The sequence below is a fragment of the Protopterus annectens genome, chromosome 6.part0 (assembly GCF_019279795.1).
Source record: "Protopterus annectens isolate FY-2018-M chromosome 6.part0, PAN1.0, whole genome shotgun sequence".
In the NCBI taxonomy this organism is placed as follows: domain Eukaryota; kingdom Metazoa; phylum Chordata; order Ceratodontiformes; family Protopteridae; genus Protopterus; species Protopterus annectens.
Genome location: NC_056737.1, coordinates 792,557,828 through 792,579,337, shown reverse-complemented (window position 1 = coordinate 792,579,337; position 21,510 = coordinate 792,557,828). Strand labels below are relative to the sequence as shown.

The following is a 21,510-nucleotide window of genomic DNA, read 5'->3' as shown; positions in this document are numbered from 1 at the left end:
TTCTGTCATACTTCACAATTATAATTATTACATTATAAACTCATATTAAATTACTGGTTTTATTACTGTTCATCTCCAAAATCCAATCTCTGCTTTATTTCCAACGTACTCTCGATTCTTCCAGTTAACTTTTGTGCTCCCTTCCTTCTCTCTAACATTTCCCATTGAAAAATTTGAAAAGGTTTCACAGGTACAGTCCCTCTGTGGTCTTTATTACTAGAAGAACAAGAAGGAAAATCTTCTGTTTCACAGCTTACCTTTTGTTGGACAAACCTTTGAATTTCCCCCTTAGCATGTATTCCATCAAAAAATTATTCTGTCCCTCCAAGGAAGAATACCTCGAAGACAGCTGGGTACAGCAGTTTGAATCCTTCACCTGCATGTCGACACTCCCTGAATAGTGGAATAAATGTGCTCATCTTCTGTCTGATGTACGAGTGATCATTCTCCACACTCTGCTGTCTTCCACTTTTAGTACTTTCTCCTCCTGCCACAGTTTTGTTAGAATCAACTCCTTCTGTTGATAGGATTGCATCTTTACTATTAAAATTCTAGGTTGCTTTCTTACAGCCAGGTTTGGAGCATACACACAATGTGCCCTTTCAACTAATAACTTGTGCTGCGGAATACCAGTCCATTTGCTTATTTATGCGTTCATAAAATTAATGCAGTCTGTTCCTTCCAGATTCTCTGGTATAGCTGACAATCTCAGGATTTCTCTACGTGCTCTGCCCTCTAATTCTACTATGTTTTGAAACACCTCTTCCTGAGCAGTCTCATATTCAGCCAGCTGTTTCTTCATTTCAGCCTCTGACTTTTGCAGTTTTATCATCTCACCTGAATATGTTTAAATCGTCTTCCATTTTTTTCCAGCCTTTTGTTGTTTGTGTTTATATACTCCACCAGTGTTTTATTTTAACCAGGTCTGTATGCAGTTGTCTTATATCTTCCTGCAGGTTATTGGAAGGCATAATGTAGAAATGCAAACCACCACCAAAAAAACAAAAGAACTTGAAAACTGTAGACAATGCAGCAAAAGAATCCAGACACCAGCTTAGCATTTTCATCAACTTTTAATTCAACTGGACTTCAGCAGAAACAGAGTCACCCTTCACACAAGTCCATAAATACAAAATTTCAAAAGTCACATGATAGCAAACCATTCAAAATTTAAAGGCACATTTCAGTATAAGCCACATTAACACAGATACTAATACTAAAGGCAGTAAAACTATACCTTAATAAACTTCAGTATAAAAAGCACTTTAGTATAAAAAATACTTATTTAAAAATGTCATGAACAAACAAATAATTAAATAATACAAATAAAGTTTCAAGGTCTTTATGCTTTTAAAAAGCACTTTATATTAACCATTTCACTGAAACCTGGGAGCCACCAATAAAATTTGCCAAAGACTTTCATGACATTCTAAAGTAACCTTAAAATTACCACTAAACAAACTGGCATCTACTTGCTCCAAAACATAAAAAGAAAATTTCTTGAAATCCACACAACTCAATGAGATTCTGGCTAGCAGATTAGAAGAGTCCCTTTTCTTAATAGGCAAGATGTGTTCATAAACCCTCCTACATGAAGGTCTAATGGTTTTTCCTACATAAATATATTTACAAGAATTACACACACCCACATAAACCACATTTAATGTGTCACAGGTATAATACCCCTTAGCCCAAAAAGTCCTGTTGATGTGTTTAAATTCGATAGAAGATGAACCTATAATAAATCAACATTGTCGACACTGTCCACATAATTAAGTGCCTGGGTTGTCAACTTCTGACTTATGATCTCGGGTGTTACCTTCAAGAATGGATTTAATGTTAACTGTCTTCTTGTACATGAAAAATGGTTTGTTACCCAAAATTTTAACTAAATCTGGATTACCCAAGAATGGAGCTTATCATGCCCATTTCATTAGATAGTGGAATGGGAAATGCCAACCTAAAATTCACTGTATTTTCATGTGCATCCCTAAAAGTAATTACCATAGCTGCAGACTCAGACTTTCTGTTCGTAAGCGGCCAGCACCAAGGTGTAAAAAGCACAATAAAATAAGTATACTTATTTTGTTGTGCTTTTTACACCTTGGTGCTGACCGCTTGTTCACTTATTCCTGATTTGGTTTGGCCCTGCACTTGCCATACGTGCAGACAGCTTTTACTTGATCTCTGTTGTTCATACCTTCACTACCCAAAATTAGTTGCGCTATGTTGTCTCTAAGCACCATAACTTCAGAAATTATGTTATCCAACCAAATGGAGTTGTAACCCCTCTGTTGAAAAAAACAAAATAATTTCCTCGCCTCATTAGTGAAAACCAAACAGTCACTAGTTAAACGACTCAAACATAAAAATTATCTCAACTACTCCACGCTTCATGCGACTAGGATGTAAACTGTCTTTGTGTAAATATTGATTCACAAATGTAGATTTCCTGCAAATCTAACAAAATCCCAGTTAAGGGAGTCTATTTTCAAATGGATACCCAAAAAATCTATCTCATTACCAAAATGTCCAATGATAAACTTAAAGTTAGTTGAATTGCTCAAATCACAAACAAATGAAGAAAAGGACTCATCACCCCTCCAAAAAAAAAAAAAATTAATCAATGTAACGTCTATAAAAGACTATGTTGTCAGCCATGGCATGTCTGGTGAGATGTTGCAATTCCCACATGGCCATGACTAAATTAGCAAATGAAGGGGATATTCGTGACCTATTTTGTATCTACTTCTCTGAAGTACAGGCTAACACAGAAGGTCTTTGGCTAACGAAGTTTGCAGATGACTGCAAACTAGGAGATATAATCAAAACTCCAAAAGATGTGGACATCCTACAAAATGGCCTCACTGAGACAGATGCCTGGTGTCTAAGCCATGGCCTCAAGCTCAATGCCAAAAAGTGCACCGTTATCCCTTTTGGTAAAAACTCTGTACCCATGAACTACCACATAGGTGGTAGTCTACTTAACTCCGAAAGTGTGATAAGAGACCTTGGGACACAGGTGGACAGTAGTCTCTCCATTGATAATCACATTGACACAATAGTAAGGAAATCCTTCTACGTGGCACACCTCATCACAAAAGGTTTCTCATCCAGGAAAAAAGAGGTCATTGTTCCCCTCTACTCGTCACTCATTAGACCCATTATAGAGTACAACGCCCCTTTTGGTATGTACCTCACAAGACATCTACAAATGGAAAGGCCACAGAAATACCTCACAAGGAGGATTACTGGCCTCAAACAGATGCCCTATGCAGACCGTCTCAAGAAACTGCAGCTTTACTCTGTCGCATATCACCTACTCAGAGGCAATCTCTGCCTAACACACAAAGCTATGTCAAACCCGGAGCTTTTGGACATGCTCCACTTAAAGAAATCCCAATCCCTACAAGCTACACACTCTAGGGACCTAAACCTTGTCACCACAATAAACAGAACATGCTGGAGGGATAGATTCCTGTCCCAGAGACTTCCCATACTCCGGAACAAACTACTTATCTATATCAAACAAAGCTCCTCATTAGCACTTTTCAAGAAAAATCTTGATGATTGAATGGGAGATAGGAAATTCACTCCGGGGATCACGTCTGTGGCTCTGCTCGACAGTGGAACAGTAAAATCATTTTCTTGGGTTGTGAAAGCCAGGGTACCTTTTGGCTAGCCTTACATAGGCCCTAGGGCCAACAGCCTAGTACCTACCTATGAACGCCATGGCCACATCTGTGGTTTGTTGAAACAAAAGATCTTCAAACATGAAAAAATTATTCTCAAATATAAGTTCCATGAGGACACAAACAGTATTTGCCATGTCATTGTCAATGTTTGTATACGGACTTACTCTCTTAACAAATTCAAACCACTTTCCTGTTCAATACATGTGTATAATGAAGTCAAGTCAAGTGAAGCGAAAGTAAAAGGAAAATATTCCCAATTAACCTGAGACAAAAGTTCCAACAAATGCCGAGTCACATAAAAAATATTTAAACTTTTGTACAACAGGATTTAAAATGTTGCCTAACCAAATAGACATAGGTTCTGTCTTAGAAAAACTGGCTGACACTATTGGTTGAAAAGGAGGATGTTTTCTATCTTTGTGCACTTCAGGTATGCCAAATAGTGTCGCCAGATTAGGAAACTAAACCTGCAAAAAACTTTAGGTAGAATGATCAATGTTCCCCTGACTGAATAAATGGTTTGCTATCATGTGACTTTTGAAATTTTGCATTTATGGGCTTGTGTGATTGGTGACTCTGTTTCTGATGAAGTCCAGTTGAATTAAAAGTGGATGAAAGTGCTAGGTTGGTGTCTGGATTCTTTTGCTGCATTGTCTACAGTTTTCAAGTTCTTACTGGAAGCCATGTCTGAAGATTGCATTGCTTCTTGTTAAACGGCTGCAGAACTTTCCCCAATCAGTGTTTCTTCCTCACTTTTTGTAGCTGATTTATTTCCTGGTCATCTGTATTTCTTTATTCCTGGCATCCAGGTAGTGTACTTACTAGCCAGTTACTGAAATCTACCCATAAATACAAGTCTACTGGCCTTCTCTGCTGGAGTTTCTGTTTTCACACTGGGAGAGCTAGAAATAAGCTGTTACACAGTATGCAGATATCTTGGAAGTCCACTCTTGGTGCAATATGTATACAAATCTCTGACAGTGAAAGCAAAATAAAGAGAAAGGTGGTATAAGTGAGAATAGAGGAAATATAAGAAGGGAGGCATACAGAAAATAATTTTTAAAGGGGTATAAAAAGAACAAAGGCATTACTGATTAGTAAAGAAAAGTTATGGAAAAAGTTCAACTAGCCATGGCAAAAAGCATTAATCATTCTAAAAGGGATACAGACCCAATAGGAGAAGGTATACAGAAGAAGAAGAGGTGAAGGGGGTCGGGGTGGGGAAGAGGGTAGCAGAGATAGAATGGTAGAATGTACGTACAATCGGAGATGATAGGGGGAGAGGCAAAACAGAAGGGAAGGTGAAAAGTAGGGGAAGGGAAGGTAGGAAGGGAAAGCCAAAAGGCAAAAATGTTCTTATCAATATTTGTATAAACATTTCATATTAACATTAAATTTGCTTTTCTCCAGCCTTTCTTCTCTTGTAATGCTGTAAAGCCTAATACTTCTTACAACTAAGAAAACTACTTGTTTACTTTAATATCTTTAACACATACAACAGTCCGAAAAGACAACCACATACTTAATATCTCAACTACACACTACATAAAGCTGCTTTACTATACATAACATGCAATATCATGAAATTTTTTTATACAAATATTGATAACATTTTTTTACTTACATTTTTTCCTTTTAGTAAATTTCTAAACATTAATGACAAAGTGGGATGTATGCTTTACAGTCCACTCATACGTTTAACAAAGTCAGAAAAAGTCCAGCTTTTCTCAGTAAGGTTTGCTTACAAAACCATATTTTACACTGTAATTGATGTGTTATAGTCTCTCATTTACAATTTCAGTATTGCTGGTCGTCTTCCTGTTTCTCTCCATCTCCCAACACCTCAAGTACAAGGTACTCTTGATTCTTCCAGTCACTTCTGTGCTTTTTTTCTCTCTCTCTCACAAACATTTTCCCTTGGAACACTGGAAAATGTTTCACCGGTAAAGCCTCTCTATGAGCTTTATTGCCTGAAAAAAAAGTCCCCTCCTGTTTGATGGCTCACTTTTTTGTTGGATAAACTTTTTTTTTTTAATTTTCTCCTTAGCCTATGCTGCATCAAAAATGTATTGGATCAAACTTCCAAGATGGCTGCACGTTGAGTAACAGCTTAAGTCTAGCTCTTTTTTTCTTTTGAGGAATCTTCTCCTCAGGTAGACAGCAAATGTTGGAAGTGTGACGGGGAAGAAAGTGGTACTTGAGAACATATTTTCTGGGAGTGCGGTGAGTTGGCAGACTTTAAGGATTCCCTGTGGGATGCACTGTCAATGATTTTGGGTAGGCGAATTGGTGTGATGAGGGAGATGATTTTTCTGAGCTATGATACAAAATCAGAATTGCCTAGAGATGGTAAGGCCTTGCTGTGTCTAATTATTGTGGCTGCCAAAAAAGCAATTACTAGAAAATGGAAGTCAAAATCTAAACCAACTATATTAGAAGTACTGAATATAGTAACACAGATAAAACAACTGGAATTGAGATCTTCAGAAAACAGGTAGGAGCAAACCACATAAGAAAAAAATGGGAATTGTAGGAACAATACATACAGGGGATGAATGAGGTTTAAAAGAAGACTGGACTTAAATGAGCTATGTAATGTTCGACTGAAATGATTGGGTAGATTATAAGCAATGTATATTGTCTGCAACTGGAAGTGTGTCAGTATGGTTTGTGATGTAAAATGCTTACCACTAGCATTGTGTCGGTGTGGTTTGGTTTCATTTATATAAATGTATGATTTCTTATGTCATAAGTGATGGTTTAATAAAGATGTTTCTTGTTTGAAATAAAAGGGTCAGGAACTAAATAATTTATGTAATGTTGCTTAGGTTAAATGATATCTATATAGCAATATATGTGAAGTATAATGTTTGTTAATGTGTTAATGCAGTTTGATTACTTTTGTATAAATGTAAATTTGCCTATGTCACAAGTAATAATTCAATAAAGGTGTGTTTAAAAATATATTGGATCATCCAGGAAAAACATTCTGAAGGCAGCTGGATACAACAGCTTGAATCTCACACCTACATCTCGACATTTCCTGATTGATGGATAAATTTGCTTCTTTTCAGCCTGGTTTACTGTGAATAATCATTTTCTATAAACACTCTGCTGTCTCCAATTTTAATACTTTGCCCTTCTGCCACAGTTCTGTCAGGATCAACTTTTCCGTTGGCATGATTGCATCTTTATTAACAACAGGTCTTAGCTTCTTTCTCATAGGTTCATAGGTAGGTACTAGGCTATCGGCCCAAGGGCTTACGTAAGCCTAGCCAACAAGGTTCCCTGGCTTACACCACCCAAGAAAGTTATTTTCCTGTGCCACTGTCGAGCAGAGACACAGAAGTGATCCCCAGGGTGTATTTCCTATTTCCCATCCACTCAAGATTTTTCTTGAAGAGTGCTAATGAAGAACTTTGCTTGACATAGAAGGGTAGCCTGTTCCAGAGTATGGGAAGTCTCTGGGACGGGAATCTATCCCTCCAGCATGTCCTGTTTATTGTGGTGAAGAGGTTTAGGACCCTAGAATGTGTAGCTCGGAGGGATTGGGATTTCTTTAGGTGTAGCATGTCCAACAGCTCTGGGTTTGACATAGCTTTAGATGTTAGGCAAAGATCACCTCGGAGTAGGTGATATGCTATCGAGTAAAGCTGGAGTTTTTTGAGACGGTCAGTGTAGGGCATCTGTTTGAGGCCAGTAATCCTCTTTGTGAGGTACTTCTGTGGCCTTTCCAGCTGCTGCAGATGTCTTGTGAGGTACATTCCAAAAGGGGCATTGTACTCTATAACGGGTCTAATGAGTCTCGAGTAGAGGGGAACAATTACCTCTTTTTTCCTGGATGAGAACCCTTTGATGATGAGGTGTGTAGAAGGACTTCCTGACTACTGTGGCGATGTGACTATCAAAGGAGAGACTACTGTCCACCTGGGTCCCAAGGTCTCTTATCACACATTCGGTGTTAAGTAGATTGCTGCCTACATGGTAGTTCATTGGTACAGAGTTTTTACCAAAGGGGATGACACTGCACTTTTTGGCATTGAGCTTGAGGCCATGGCTCTGACACCAGGCATCTGTCTCAGCGAGGCCCTTCTGTAGGATGTCCACATCATTTGGGGACTTGACTATGGCTCCTAGTTTGCAGTCATCTGCGAACATCATTAGCCAGAGACCTTCTGTGTTAGCCTGTACTTCAGAGAAGTAGATACCAAACAGGAGAGGTCCCAGGACTGAACCCTGTGGTACTCCATTTGTCACTGGTTTGAGGTCAGATTTGGAGTCTGCAACTTTTACATTGTGGGTTCTGTCAGTGAGCCAGTTGGCAACCCATCTTGTGATGCAGGGATTTATACCTAGGTTAGTGAGGTTAGCTATAATTCCAGAATGCGGGATGATGTCGAAAGCCTTGGCAAGGTCAAGATAGGCTGCGTGAACCACCTTACCCCTCATCTACGGTTTTGATGACTGCCTCAAAGAAGTTGATCAGGTTCAGGAGGCATGATCTGCCTTTCACAAACCCGAACTGGGTGGGGATCCAGAGTTTGGAGGTTACCAATGTCTTTGTTTATGAGTTCCATGATGATATGTTCCATGGCCTTACAGACCAGGCTTGTCAGGCTAACAGGGCAATAGTTCCCGGGATCAGTGGTGGCTCCCCCTTTGTGGAGTGGTACAACTGTTGCTGTGCACCATTCAGTGGGCACAAAGCCTGATGCAAGGCTATTATTGAACATGGTGCTTAGGTGGGGAGCCAGTTCATTCTGAAGTTCATGTAAAACACAGCCTGGGATGTTGTCTCATCCCATGGATGCTGTGTTTTTCACTTTACAAAGTGCAGCTTTTACCTGCATAGTTGTGATTACAGGGACTCTGCAATCTTCCTGTATAGATATGGGCCCTTTGGGGGGGGGGGTAAAGTTAGCACTGAACCTATCTGCCAGGATGCTGGCAATATCAGTTGGTTCTGTAATTTTTGTGCTGTTGTGCTGTAACTCAGAGCAGATCTGGGTGTTGCCATCGGGATTCTTGACATAGCTATAGAATGCTTTGTGGTTGTCCTTAGAATTAGTGGCAATTTTGTTTTCGTAGCTAGCTTTGGAGGATCTTATAAGAGATCTTAGCTTCTTACTGAGGCTGACCAGGGAGCTCCTCCACTCATGGGATTTTACTCTCTTTTGCAACAGTTTCTTCCTTCTGTTGTACAGTTTGTTTATGGCAGGAGACCACCAGATTGGCTTCCTTTTTTTGGAGGATAGCGTCTTGGTTCTGTTTGGGATAGCATGATCCATGCACTCGTGTAAGTGCTTATAGAGTGCATTTGTGTAAAATTCAGCAGTTGTAACTGTATTGTCCATCTGCATGGGTGTCATGAAGTTCACCACTTCTGTCTTAAGAAGCATGAAGTTGACTTTGGAGAATTTTTTTACCGTGGTTTCCTTAATGGGGGGTGGGGATGGGATGTGGATATCAAGGGGTGATTAGCTTATGGTCGGATCGGACCAACGAGGAGTTGACTTCAGGTGTGGAACACCGGTCACTCATGTTGGTAATGACTAAGTCTAGGATATTGTTGCCCCTGCTGGGGGTGTGGATAAGTTGATCCAGGGCATTGGAGTTTATGAATTCCAGAAAGCATTGAGCTAAGGAGTTGGTACACGAGTAGTTTTCCCAGTTAATGGTGGGGTAGTTGAAGTCGCCCATTATTAGGGTGTTTGGTTGAACCCTAATATTTTCCAGTACATCAAGAAAAGAGGAGTGGGAATCCTGGGGCATGGTGGGGGATCTGTAGCAAGCTACAATTTGGATTGCAGTTTTGCCCAGAGTTAGTTGCACTTGAATAACCTTGGATGCATTATGCTGAGCAACTAGCCTGGCGGTGTGGATATCCTTATACAATTGATATTCCCTTTTATTTAATAAATTCTCCTGTGGACTACCACTCCAGTTACTTATTTGTGCTTTCATAAAATTACTACATTCTGTTTCTACTAATTTCTCTGCCACAGCAAGAAGTCTCCAGTTTTCTTTGTATGTTCTCCTTCTAATACTACCATTTTTTTGAAAAAGCTCTTCTTGAGAAGTCTCAAACTCAGCTGGCCTTTTCTTCATTTCAACCACTGATTTTTGCAGTTTTATTAGTGCATCTGAATAGCTAGTTAAAGCTTCTTCTATTTTGCCAGCTTTTTTTTATTTGGGTTGATATACCCCTTCAATATTTTATTTATTTTAATCACTTATGAGTACATTTAATTTATATTTTTCTGTAAATTACTGGAAGCCATCTCTTGTACCCAAGCTGAAGCTTGAACTTCCTTTTGCTTAACAACTGTAGGATTCTTCCCAGCCATTGTTTTTTCTTCATCTTTCATGGTTGATTTTTCTTTCAAGTTCTCTAAATTTCATATTTGCTAGGATCCAGGAAGGGTACTTCCTAGCCAGTACAAGCTACCACTATTGCTGGCTCTTATTTCTTAGTTTCTTTTTTCACACTGTGACAGCTGAAATTCAAAAAGTTTATTAATGTGTAGCCATCTTGGAAGTCTGCATTAAAAGAGTAGCATTTTAATGAGTCCATAGACTTGCAACTTCGCAGAGTGGAAAAAGAATAAAAAAATATAAAGACCTTCCTAAGTAGGAATTTCTTTGGGCAAAAAAGTTAAAATGTGATGGGTGACATGCTGTAATAACCCATGAGACATATTTCTAAAGAAAGTATAATGAAATGTCATTCAAACCCAATATGATGTTCATTCAAGAAGTGAAAAGGCATCGAAATAACTAGAAAATGGAAGCAACAACCAAGCCTTTCTTTTTTATGCAACAATGTAAGAATCATTTTTGTAGTATGGAAAATCCCCTCTGCAAAAAGGGAATGTGTTTATGATGTAGTTGCCCTTTAAGTCACATACTGGACATAAGCTCTAGGTTCAGCGACTATTTCTAACGTTCTCTCCAATGAATCATCCTTGTTCAGAACCACAAGACACCCTAGGTCATTAACACATGTTATTTTATGTCATGTGTGTTTCATAGAGAGGTAGTGAAGTAAGCCGGAAGACAAGATGATGCTGAGCCATGAGGTGTCTGGGAATGACATCTATATCCCCTGCACAAGCAAGCAGTATGGCATATAAAGAAAATCCTTAATTTTGTTAAGCTTTTTTCGGATAATGAAAATAAACACAAATTCCTATCTGCGCTTTAGAAAAGGATATGAATTTGTGTGTGTGTGTGTGTGGGGGGGGGGGGTACAGTCACTGATGCTAGCATACCTCAACTACACAGAGCGTGCTCATACCTTAGCTAGCAACTCCCATCTCCCCCAATACTAAGCCCTGGTTCATAGGTGTGCATTTGGCTAATGACCACCAGGGCCTTTTTAAGCGTAGCTATGCATCCCAAATCTCTTACAAGTTCTGGTACCCTTGGTAAGTATAATCAAGGGCTTGGGAGATGAAACATTTACAAGCAAGGGCCTGGGAGATGAAACATTTGCAGGCTGCCTGTGTCCATTAGAGACAAAGGTGCCAAGCCAGGGATGAATTTCTTGTTCCCCATTCAGTTCTCCAAGTTGCACCTGAATTGGGTTATGGAGTAACTTTGCTTCACATGGATGGGGAGCCTGCTCCAGAGAACAGTAGTCTCTGGCATACATATGTTTCTGTCCAGTAGGTCCTGTATGTCACAGGCAAGGTTTAAGGTCTTTAGAATGGGTTATAATGATACTGTTTGTTTTTTGGATATGCAGGAGGTCCATTAGGGTGCAGCTTGACAATGCCTTATATGCCAGGCAAATATCTCCCCTCAACAGCCTGTAGTAGACAGATTAGAGGGATAGGACTTTGAGATGGTCTGTAAAGGACAAGTTACTTATGCCCTGAATTCTTTTAGGGACGAATCTCTGTGGACATTATGATTGCTGGATGTGCCTGGTTAGGTACATACCAAAGGGGGCATTGTACTCGATAATAGGTCTGATGAATGCTGAAAACAGTGAAACAATGACTTCCTTGGACCTTGATGCCACAACTTTGTTTAAAATTTGCACAACACAGCCTAATTTCCTCACTACTGTACACACATGATGGTCAAAGGTTAGATTACAGTCTGTGTGTCCCCGGCTCCCTAACTACTGGGTTGACTCTTAGGAGCATGTTGTCAATATGATAGTTACCAGGGGTGGATGACTTCTTAAAGGATACTATTATGCATTTATTGGCAATTAGTTTTAGTCCATAGCTCCGACACAAGTTATCTGTCTGTGTCAGCACTTCATGGAGGATATTAGTGTCAGTGGGGGATTCTATGAATGCTCCTAATTTGCAATCTACAACTTTACCTGAAACTCTGGTCAGCCAAAGGACCTTGGAATTGGCCTTGACTTCACAGAAATAAATACGAGAGAGGAGCAGTGCCAGGACCAATCCCTGAGGGACTCTGCTTGTGACTCACCTATTTGTAGAGGTGGACTCCCAATTCTAACATCCTGGGTCTTGTCTGTAAGCCAGCTGGTTATCCACCGCATGACATAAGGTTTTATACTTAACCTCTTGAATTTGTCAACAATGCTCAAGTGGGGTATCATGTCAAATGCCTTGGTCAGGTCAAGTCAGGCAGTGTGAACTGTTCTGCCTTCATCCATTGCTTTCATGACTTTCTCAAACAAGTCCACCAGGTTGCATAAGCATGACTTGCCCTTGACAAAACCAAAGTGGGTTGGGTTCAGTGTCTGGAGGTTTCCAATGCCATTAATGATCATTTCAAACATAACTCTTTCATGACTTTGCATATGAAACTAGCGAGACTTATGGGCCTATAGTTTCCAGGGTCTGTAGATGGCCCACCTTTCTACAGAGGGATGACTGCTGCTGTTCTCCATTTGTTAGGCACAATGCCGGTTTGGATGCTATGGTTAAACAACAATTCCACACGGCCTGATAGATCATGTTTCATGCTACTTAGAAGGCATTCTGAGATACTGTCTAGGCCCATCGATATAGTTTTCCTGGCCTTAGAGAAAGCACTGAGGATTTGTTCCCTAGTAACTGTAGAGGGAGTTGCACTTGATGGCATTTCCTGAGAGGAGGTTGAGGGGGAGAGAGGTTTAAAGGTCAAGATGAATTTGTCTGCTAACAGGTTTGCTGCATCATCTGGCTCAGTATAGGTTATTCCATTAACAATGTGCTCTGCACACAATTATGTGTTACCTTTGAGGTTGCAGACATAGCTAAAGAATGCCTTGTGGTTGTCCCTGGCCTGGGGTCCAAATTTACCTCAAATTTGGTTTTAGTACACTATTTTTCCTCTGTGTTGTTCGTTTAGTTTGATGAGAATGCTTTTATTCTGCTGGGTTCTACACCTTCTAATTTGTGCCTTAATTTTTGTTCTTCTGTTATACAGCCTATTTATATTATGGTTCCACCAGGGTGGCTTTATTTTTTTGAGTTAGGTCTATACTTATTCCTGGTGGATACAGCTGCCTCTGTGCAGCTACTAACACACTTGTATAGCATTTCTGCGAACAGTTCTGTGTAGGCAGCAGTGTTCTCAAGGTTTATGGGGGCTTGAAACTTTAACAAGTTATCACATAATATTAGGAAGATAGCCTTAGAGTGATTCCTGAACATTCCAGGGTTACAGGGTTAGCTGGGGTTTTGTTTTTTTTACTTCAAAGGAGACCATTTTGTGGTCTGACCGTACCAGAGAGGATATTACACTACAGGGTGAGCAGCACTCTCTCATATTACTGAGGACCAGATCTGGTATGTTTGCACCTCTGGTCGGTGCACTGACAAACTGGTCCAATGAGTTGGTTGTTTAGAAAATCCAGGAATCTCTGTGTCTGCACGATTGGTGCCATATGTTATTCCCAGTTAAAAGTGGAGTAATTAGTCGCCAGTGATTAAGGTATTAGGTTGGATGGTGAGTGTTTCCAGTAAGCTTAAATACATGTTATAGGTTTTCTGGGGCATACAGCTTTGCAAGGAAGTGGTATGGGATTTTGCCTATGGTGATTTGAACATGGATAACTTCAAGTACATCGTCCTGTTTGACCAGCTGTGAGGTATATTTATTTATGATGCAAACTGAGGCACCTCCACTTTTAGTCCCTGTGTGTGTAGTAGCTGGTCTAATGTTTGGAAGGTATTATAGCCTTGCACTGTGATTGTGCTCTCCGTGGCTCTAAACCATGTCTCAGTGACTGCACAGACATCAGAATTCTCTACTGTGAGGAGAGCTTGTAGGAAGTGGAGTTTATTGTTTAGATGCCTAGCACTGAGCAGTAACACCTTTAGATTTTCTTGGTTTTGATTTATGTCAGAGGTACTTTCAGTATGGCATTGTCTAAAAAAGGCATTATGGGGGAGGACAATGTTTTAGCTAATATTCAAAAGCCTAGAGGAAAGAGGTGCAGACCATCCCTGGCAAAGCAGCATGGTCCGTTAACCATCTCCTTCCAAACATTGTACCCTCTTAGGATGACACCAAAAATTAAACCAATTATTAAAGCCAGTCATTTTCTGTTTGCATTATGGCATCATCCTTGGAGAAAGTAAAATGCTGCTCAATGCTAGGCTCATACCAGCCTGAGACACATATTCTGATAACTCCATGATGTCTCTGTTCATATAGTCTTGGGAGGTACATCTCAGGTCATTTACTCCCACATGGACTATGACTGAGTCATACTGGCACTTGTAATTCAATGACCTGAGTGCATGCATAAATGTGGTGGATCATGGCCCCTGATAAAGAACTGACAGTGACTTTCTCCTTGCTCATCCTGGTGAGAGGGGCATCAGCATGTATCAAAACGGAGTCTCTGATGTCCAGAATGTTGCACTGAATGGTGGCTTGCATTATGGGGTTAGAAGTACAGGCTCTATAAGCTGTGTGTGTATGTGCTGATTTGGATGTTGTTTTGAAATAATGCATTTGGGGCTGCTGAGAATATCTGTCATATGTAGTAAACCGCTGAAATTTCAGGTGTGCTTTTACAGGAAAAATATCAATTCAAGGTGCCTGCATCTATGCAGAGCACTTATAAACACTTGAGGGGAAACTAATGACGTAGACCCTGATGATCCCTCTTTGACCTCATCTGGGGAGGATGAAGCAATAATCCACATGCTCATTCATTTCTCCCAGAATACTGGATTTATGTTTTAGATACTTATCTCAATCCTCAGTCAAATTACTGACAACCACAGGCACCTGTTTTCCCAAAAGCGGCAGTGTCAATTTCTTATGACCTAAATTGGAGAAGAAAAGTCTCATATAACTGAATTAAGCAGTTTAGGTATATTTTTATTTATTTACAAGATGAAAAAGTAATAAGTACTTACTAAGTTTGAGATGTCATCTAGGGAGCAGAGCTCATTAAAGCTTACAATAAGTTTTTGAAGACAAGTCAATCTGGAAAGCTCCTTCAGTTTATTCAGACTATTTCCATGAAGATTCAATACCTTACCAAGAAAAAATAATAATAATAATGATGAAAGGACAAATAGTAGAAGTGCTGTGTATAAATCAAGCAATGCAGCAATCTGAATTAGAATGTATCTGTTTCACTTCACCTCTAGAAGTTAATTTAAGAAACTATGAGTATTCAAAATATCAGCTGATCTTCAATAGGTCAATTTGTACTGAATTTGCATTTTGGTATTTATTACCATGCTCTCTTGCATGGTTCTTCAAATTTCTCACTCGGATTCAAGAGAAGGGAGGCCACACACTCTTTTGCTTATGGTGACAGTCTGTATCCTAGATATACAGTGCTTGCCCCTCACAGTACTCAACTCTAACCCCATCAATTTAGGTACAATCATTAAAGGAAGCATACTACAAGAATATAACAACATTTTTTAAATGTATCTACTAGTCAAACTTCTAGGAAACAGAAGAAGAGTAAAACTTCACCTAAAATAAGAACAGAGTGTGGTGAAAAGCACCCAATGCAGAGAATACTCTTCTGATGATTATGTTGTATTGTGATTCTACTTTAATACCTTATTTCAAGAGGACCTCTTTATTGGACTTTCATATCACCTTTTAGAAGGACAAGGAGAATAAAAAAAATACTGCATTGCAAGACAAGCCACGATGTTGGATGCATGTACACACTAACAAAAGGGTTATAGTGTAAATTTCCACTTTGAATTTATTAAGACAGGCGACACTAGAGGCAGCCATCCCTCTCTAATAACCATCCTTTCACTGCATTAGTCAATGGTGACCTCCACTAGCTGAATGCAGAAAATAATGTAATAAGCAAGCCTTTTGGAGAAGTTATGCTAAAGTAATATGAGAAACTGCATATCCTGGTGGCAAAGGAAACAAATAACTGGTGTACCCCTAAAGCAATGAATTCATTTGACACTCACCACAGCAGCAGGTTGACTTGAATACTCTAACTCCTCACTCTACATATACAGAAAAAATGAAAGGAACGATCAACATATTGCATACTGCTTTATAGACATCTCCAACATCACAGCAGTATCCCTAAGTGACACCAGATCCTTCTGAAAGACAAATATGGTTCTTTACATATAAGACCTAGCAATTCTAAGTATAATGAACTGAACAGACAGAAAAGAGCACATATACCAGAACACAAATTTTAAAGCCATGGAGCCAGTCAATTCAAATGCATGTGGTGGTATTTCAATTACGACACTGATATCCTAGAAAGGTAAGCCAGTCCTGAAGGGAAAACCAAAACAGAGGATTTCTTTATGAAACTGCTTGTGAGTTGAACCAGATTATTACCCTTGACTAGGTCAAGAAAGGCCAAAAGGCAAAATAGTTGGCCCTTAAACTTTCAGATGTTGTGATACAAGTAAAATGCAAGCTTTCTAGAGGAACATTTAGCAGGGTGGAGAACCCTTCCCTCTTTGCCTTGGCAATAAAACCTTACCATAACAGTAGATGTTTGAATTATCATTGTTACACTAGCCTTAGCTATATGGGTTATAACAGCTGTTCAGCTTCCAAAGCTTCAGGGCACCTTCCAAGCACCTAAACTGTCAAGCAGCTCAAGCTGAGCTAACTAAAAGACAAGTTTGGGGGCAAAGCCCTTCAGAGCTTTCCTGCCAGCAGAGAGAGGGAGGCTAAGTCCTGAAAAGATAAAGCTAGAAACAACAAAAAAATAAACATCTACACCCTGGTTAAAAGAAAAAAAAAACAGCAATAAACAAGTGGCATAGAGGGAGGGAGTGGCTACTGCAGCAGTGATCATTTCAGCATCTACTGTTATGGCAAGTTCAACTTATAGAACTATACTAGGTTCATCATATTTATCAGTGTTGCTGTAGACTTAGCTATATAGGTAGATTACCATACCTAACTACATTTGCGAGGTGGAAACAAGAGAGTCCAGAAGCCCCTAGAGAATGGGGTTAGCAAAACATTATCTGGACCAATAGAAGAAATCAAGCTTATAGTGGTTTTTAAAAGTATGTGCAAAAGTCTTAGTATCAGTTTCTAGAATATTCCTAGAATCAAACCTTTCCAAAAAGCCATAGATGAAGCCAGTGCCCTGGTAGCGTGGCCATTGACTCTGCCTGGAATAGTTCTGCTACGGTGAGTATAACAAAAAGTAATAGCCTTAGACAACCGTTTGAAAATAGTATGTTTTGACACAGGTTGTCCCTTCTTCTTACCTTCACAAAAAATGAACTGATTTGAAGATCTGAGTGATTTAGTTCTGTCAAGAGAGTACCTGAGTTGTCTTTGGACATCCAAGTATGGAGTATCCTTTCTACTTCATTTTTAGGTTCAGGAAAGAAAATGGAAAGATGGATAGTTTGCCTTAAGGTAAACTCGAGGCTTCACAGAGTAAACTAACAAACCTAGGGAATATACTGGCCAATTAAAGTTTGACTACAAGACCTCACCGGAGAATAGAGAATTTTAGAAAACTAGTTATCTAATGCCCATTTAAATGTTGATAAATCATTTGCCGATCTTACATGTCTAGGTAATGAATTCCATATCTTTCCTGCAATAATATGAAAGATGATTTTAACTTCTTGTGCCTAGATTTTTGTTCCTTGTACCAATACCATAATCAATAAAGTCAATATCTACAGTGGCAGGTAATAATTTGTTCTTAAGGCATCTATATATCATAACAGTACATATACCACTTTAGGCATAAAAGAAGGATTAGTTCTCAAAGAAACCTTGTCCCTATGGAAAATGAGATAGGGCTGACTCAACATTAAGAGCTTGCACCTCAAGTACCCTTCTTGCAGAGGTAAAAGCAATCAGTAAAACTGTGTCCCAAGTTAAGACCCTGAAGTCAGCCAGATTAGCTGGTTCAAATGGTCAAAGTGTTACCTTCTTTAACATAAAATTAAGATCCCAAAAAGGGGCCACCACTTTTCTTAGAGGCCTCTTATGCAAAACCCCTTTTAAGAACATTTTGGCATGATACTGCATTGAAAGAGAAGGATCCGTGGGTAGACATGCTGAAATGGTCGATAAATAAACATTGACAGAGGAATTCATTCCTATTTTGGCACTTATATCTCTAATGGAAACAGGCAGCCTGTAAATGGTTCATCTCCCAGGTCCCTACTTGTAAATGGTTCATCTCCCAGGCCCCTATTTGTAAATGTTTCATCTCCCAAGCCCCTACTTGTAAATGTTTCATCTCCCAAACCCCTAATTACACTTATCAAGAGTAACATAACTTGTCAGAGATTTGGGATGCATGGCTAGGCTTAAAAAGACCCAAGTGGCCGTTAGCATAGTGAACACCTAATAACCTATAAACATACAATAAGAAAGGCCATAGAATAGTAACTTACACAACTACTGTAAAACCAGAGAACAACTAGAACTGAATAGGTCCTGATTATATTGTTGGCACCAACTAGAAAACCTTTTCCATTTGCTAATATATGACTTTCTAGTAGTAGGCTTTCTTGCCTTCATTAGTACCTGCAACATGTCCTCAGTAAACAGGTGCCTAAAAGGAATGAAGACACTATCATTCAGGTGGTTAATTGAAGATGACAGGTCAGTGTGTATCTCACTCCTTTTCTTGTGTGAGTAGATCCAGTCTGTGAGGAAGCTTGTGATAAATGTACCTGGCCATTTCTAAAAGTAGGGAGAAAAATGGTTGCCTGAGCCAAGAGGGAGTCATTACAATAATCTTGGGAGATTCCTTCTGAATTGTCAGAACTACCCTGGATATTAGTTGAAAGGGTGGAAATGCATAGTGAACATTCCTGGCCAAGGAAAAGAAAAGGCATCTGTCTTCCAGACCTTCTTGCATGGAGTCCTGGAACAGAATCTTGCCAGTTGATTGTTCAAAGAGGAGGCAAACAGGCCTACTTGAGGAACTCCCCACAGATGGATCAAATCTTGGAAAACACCCTGATCTAGTTTCCATTTTGTGAGGACCTGCTCTGGTGCTGCTCCGCTTGTATGCCACACAATTTTGCTCTGACAGAATACAGGATACCTGTAGAGTGAGACTGTGCTGTGAAGCTAAATCCCAAGCTAACACAACTAGTCTGCAAAGGGGGTACAACCTGGTTCCCCCTTGTGTGTTAATGTACCACATGACTGTGGTACTGTCTGTAACCACTTGAAGAGTTCCAGCACACCACAGATGGTTGAGAGAGTGAAGTGCCTTGGATCAGGGAAAGGATCTCCTTGATATTTATGTGCTGAGACTGCCCTTGGTGTCCCACATCTCCTGCACATTTATCCATTCGAAACTTCTCCCCAAGCAAACAAGAGTCTGTGGTGACTGACTGCTTTTGAGCAGGGAGGGAGAAAGGAAAACCTGGATTTAAAAATATCTGTTGTCTCCACCAAAAGGTTTGAAAAGAAAAAGGGTGTTGATGCTGGGACCAAAGAGAGTTCAGATAACACTGTATCTTTTTCATGTAGAGTCTTGCCAGGGATATCATGAGAATCATAGATGCCATGAGAGACAAAATCCTAGGTTATTCCCTCACAGTGACCAAAGTTTGAATGGAAAACTTTAGAAATAGATCATGGCACAGTGGTGAAGTGGTTAGCGTTGTTGCATCAGAACAAGAGGTTCTCCAGTTCGATTCTCAGCTGGGGTGCCTTCTGTGTGAAGTCTGCATGTCCTCCCTGCATTCACGTGGGTTTCGTCCAGGTGCTCCAGTTTCCTCCCACATTCCAAAGACATGCGTTTGCAGCATTTTTCCCTAGGCCTCCTCTGAAAATGGGCTCTGTCCCAGTCGGACTTTCCTGGTAAGCAAATGTTAAATAAATAAAATAAATAAGCCTATTTTCCTGTAGAAGAAACACTATTTAAACTAATATGTCTAGTTGCCATCACAGGAACATAATCCTGTGTGAGGAAGTTAAAGACAGACATTTGAATGCCCTCTTGAGTCCCAGCTTGTGTAAGAGATCTTTTACCCAAGAGAGAAATTCCTGACACTTTGAAAAAAGTCTCTGCAAAGATAAGCAAGTTATTTAAACATGGAAAAATGTGGATATCTTGCAGCCTGCAATGAGCTACAAATGGAGCTAGATATTCTGTGAGCACTGCTGTGCAGTATATCATCCAAAGGGTAAAGCAGAGAACTGATAATGTGATTAAGACACACAAAACCTTAAGAAACATCTAAAGTCTGGATGAATAGGGATGTGGTGATAAACATCTTTCATATCTAGTATTACCAGGAAACCTGAAAGATGAAGAGGAGGAACCAGATTGTGAAGTGACATAATTTGGAATTTGGGCACTATCATAAACAGGCTTAGAAAGAAAGTTCCAAAATTGGTCTCCAAGCATTTTATTTCTTTGGTACTAGGAGCACCTTTGAATGAAAACCCTTCCCCACCTGGGAAGGAGAAACTGGTTCTATCACTCAGTGGGACAGCATGTGAAGAAGAAAAAATGGAAACAAAATAGTCTGATATGGAGGATGCAGAATGACCTTCTGGAAAGGAGGAATTTCCTCCCACTGAAATCTGTAACCTTGATAAATGATTTTCTGAACTGAATTATCTGAAGCAATCTGTTAGCCAAAGAGAAAAACGGATATTCAGACTCTCTGGGAGAAAAAAGGGCCAGGGTGGGAGGAAGTCATGAGGTCTGGTGAATAATCATTCAGTCTTGTTGGACTGTCTTTAGTTTTGGGAGGTTCATGACTTGTTTTTGGAACTCCCTTGTCATTACTTCTTTAAATGCCTGTCTACCTGAATTGTATTGAGACTGTTTATTCTGGTTTTGCCAAAACTGGATAAGGAGAAAGAAAACCCCTTGGACAATTTGGAAGAGGACAGATGAAAAATCTTAGAAATTCCCTGAATCAGCTTGCCCCTTTCATCACATGTTTTGATCACCTATTCAGCAGAGGGGCCAAACACAAAATCTCTATCCAAGGGAGAATTTAGACTCTCATTTTTAACATCTGGGAGGTTCTTGGAATGCAACCATGCAAACCTCCTCAAAACAATACCAGTGGCTATAACCCTACATCAAGAGAGTCATACACACACTGCAAACAATGAGTAGTGACCTGTCCAATAGAAGAAAGGGGAACTTTATACAGCATTAACATTAGTGCAGGTCGTGCAAGAACCCAATGTTGCTGGAACTTCTACCATTGCAGGATGGCCCAAATCAGATTTTATGTTCGATTTTCTTTGTTTTTTTTTCCAAGCCAAAAGAATTAAACTTCCTATGATCTTATTATATCTAAGCAATACAGATTCTATGTCTCAGTTCAAAATAATCATTTCCTTAGTTACAACAATATGATCTCCCAACATTATGACAAAGTATTCTACAGGGAATTTTTAAAATCTGCCA

At 39.6% G+C, this 21,510-nt stretch overlaps 1 protein-coding gene across 1 annotated transcript in view; it reads right to left on the bottom strand.

Moving 5' to 3' along the window:
• The window catches only part of LRRC9 (leucine rich repeat containing 9), a 3,097,114-nt gene that overhangs the window by 1,410,345 nt on the left and 1,665,259 nt on the right, over positions 1 to 21,510 (bottom strand). The window contains exon 17 of the mRNA XM_044073581.1: positions 15,041 to 15,160. Coding sequence (XP_043929516.1) covers positions 15,041 to 15,160 — 120 coding nt within the window. The remainder of the gene's footprint in view (positions 1 to 15,040; positions 15,161 to 21,510) is intronic.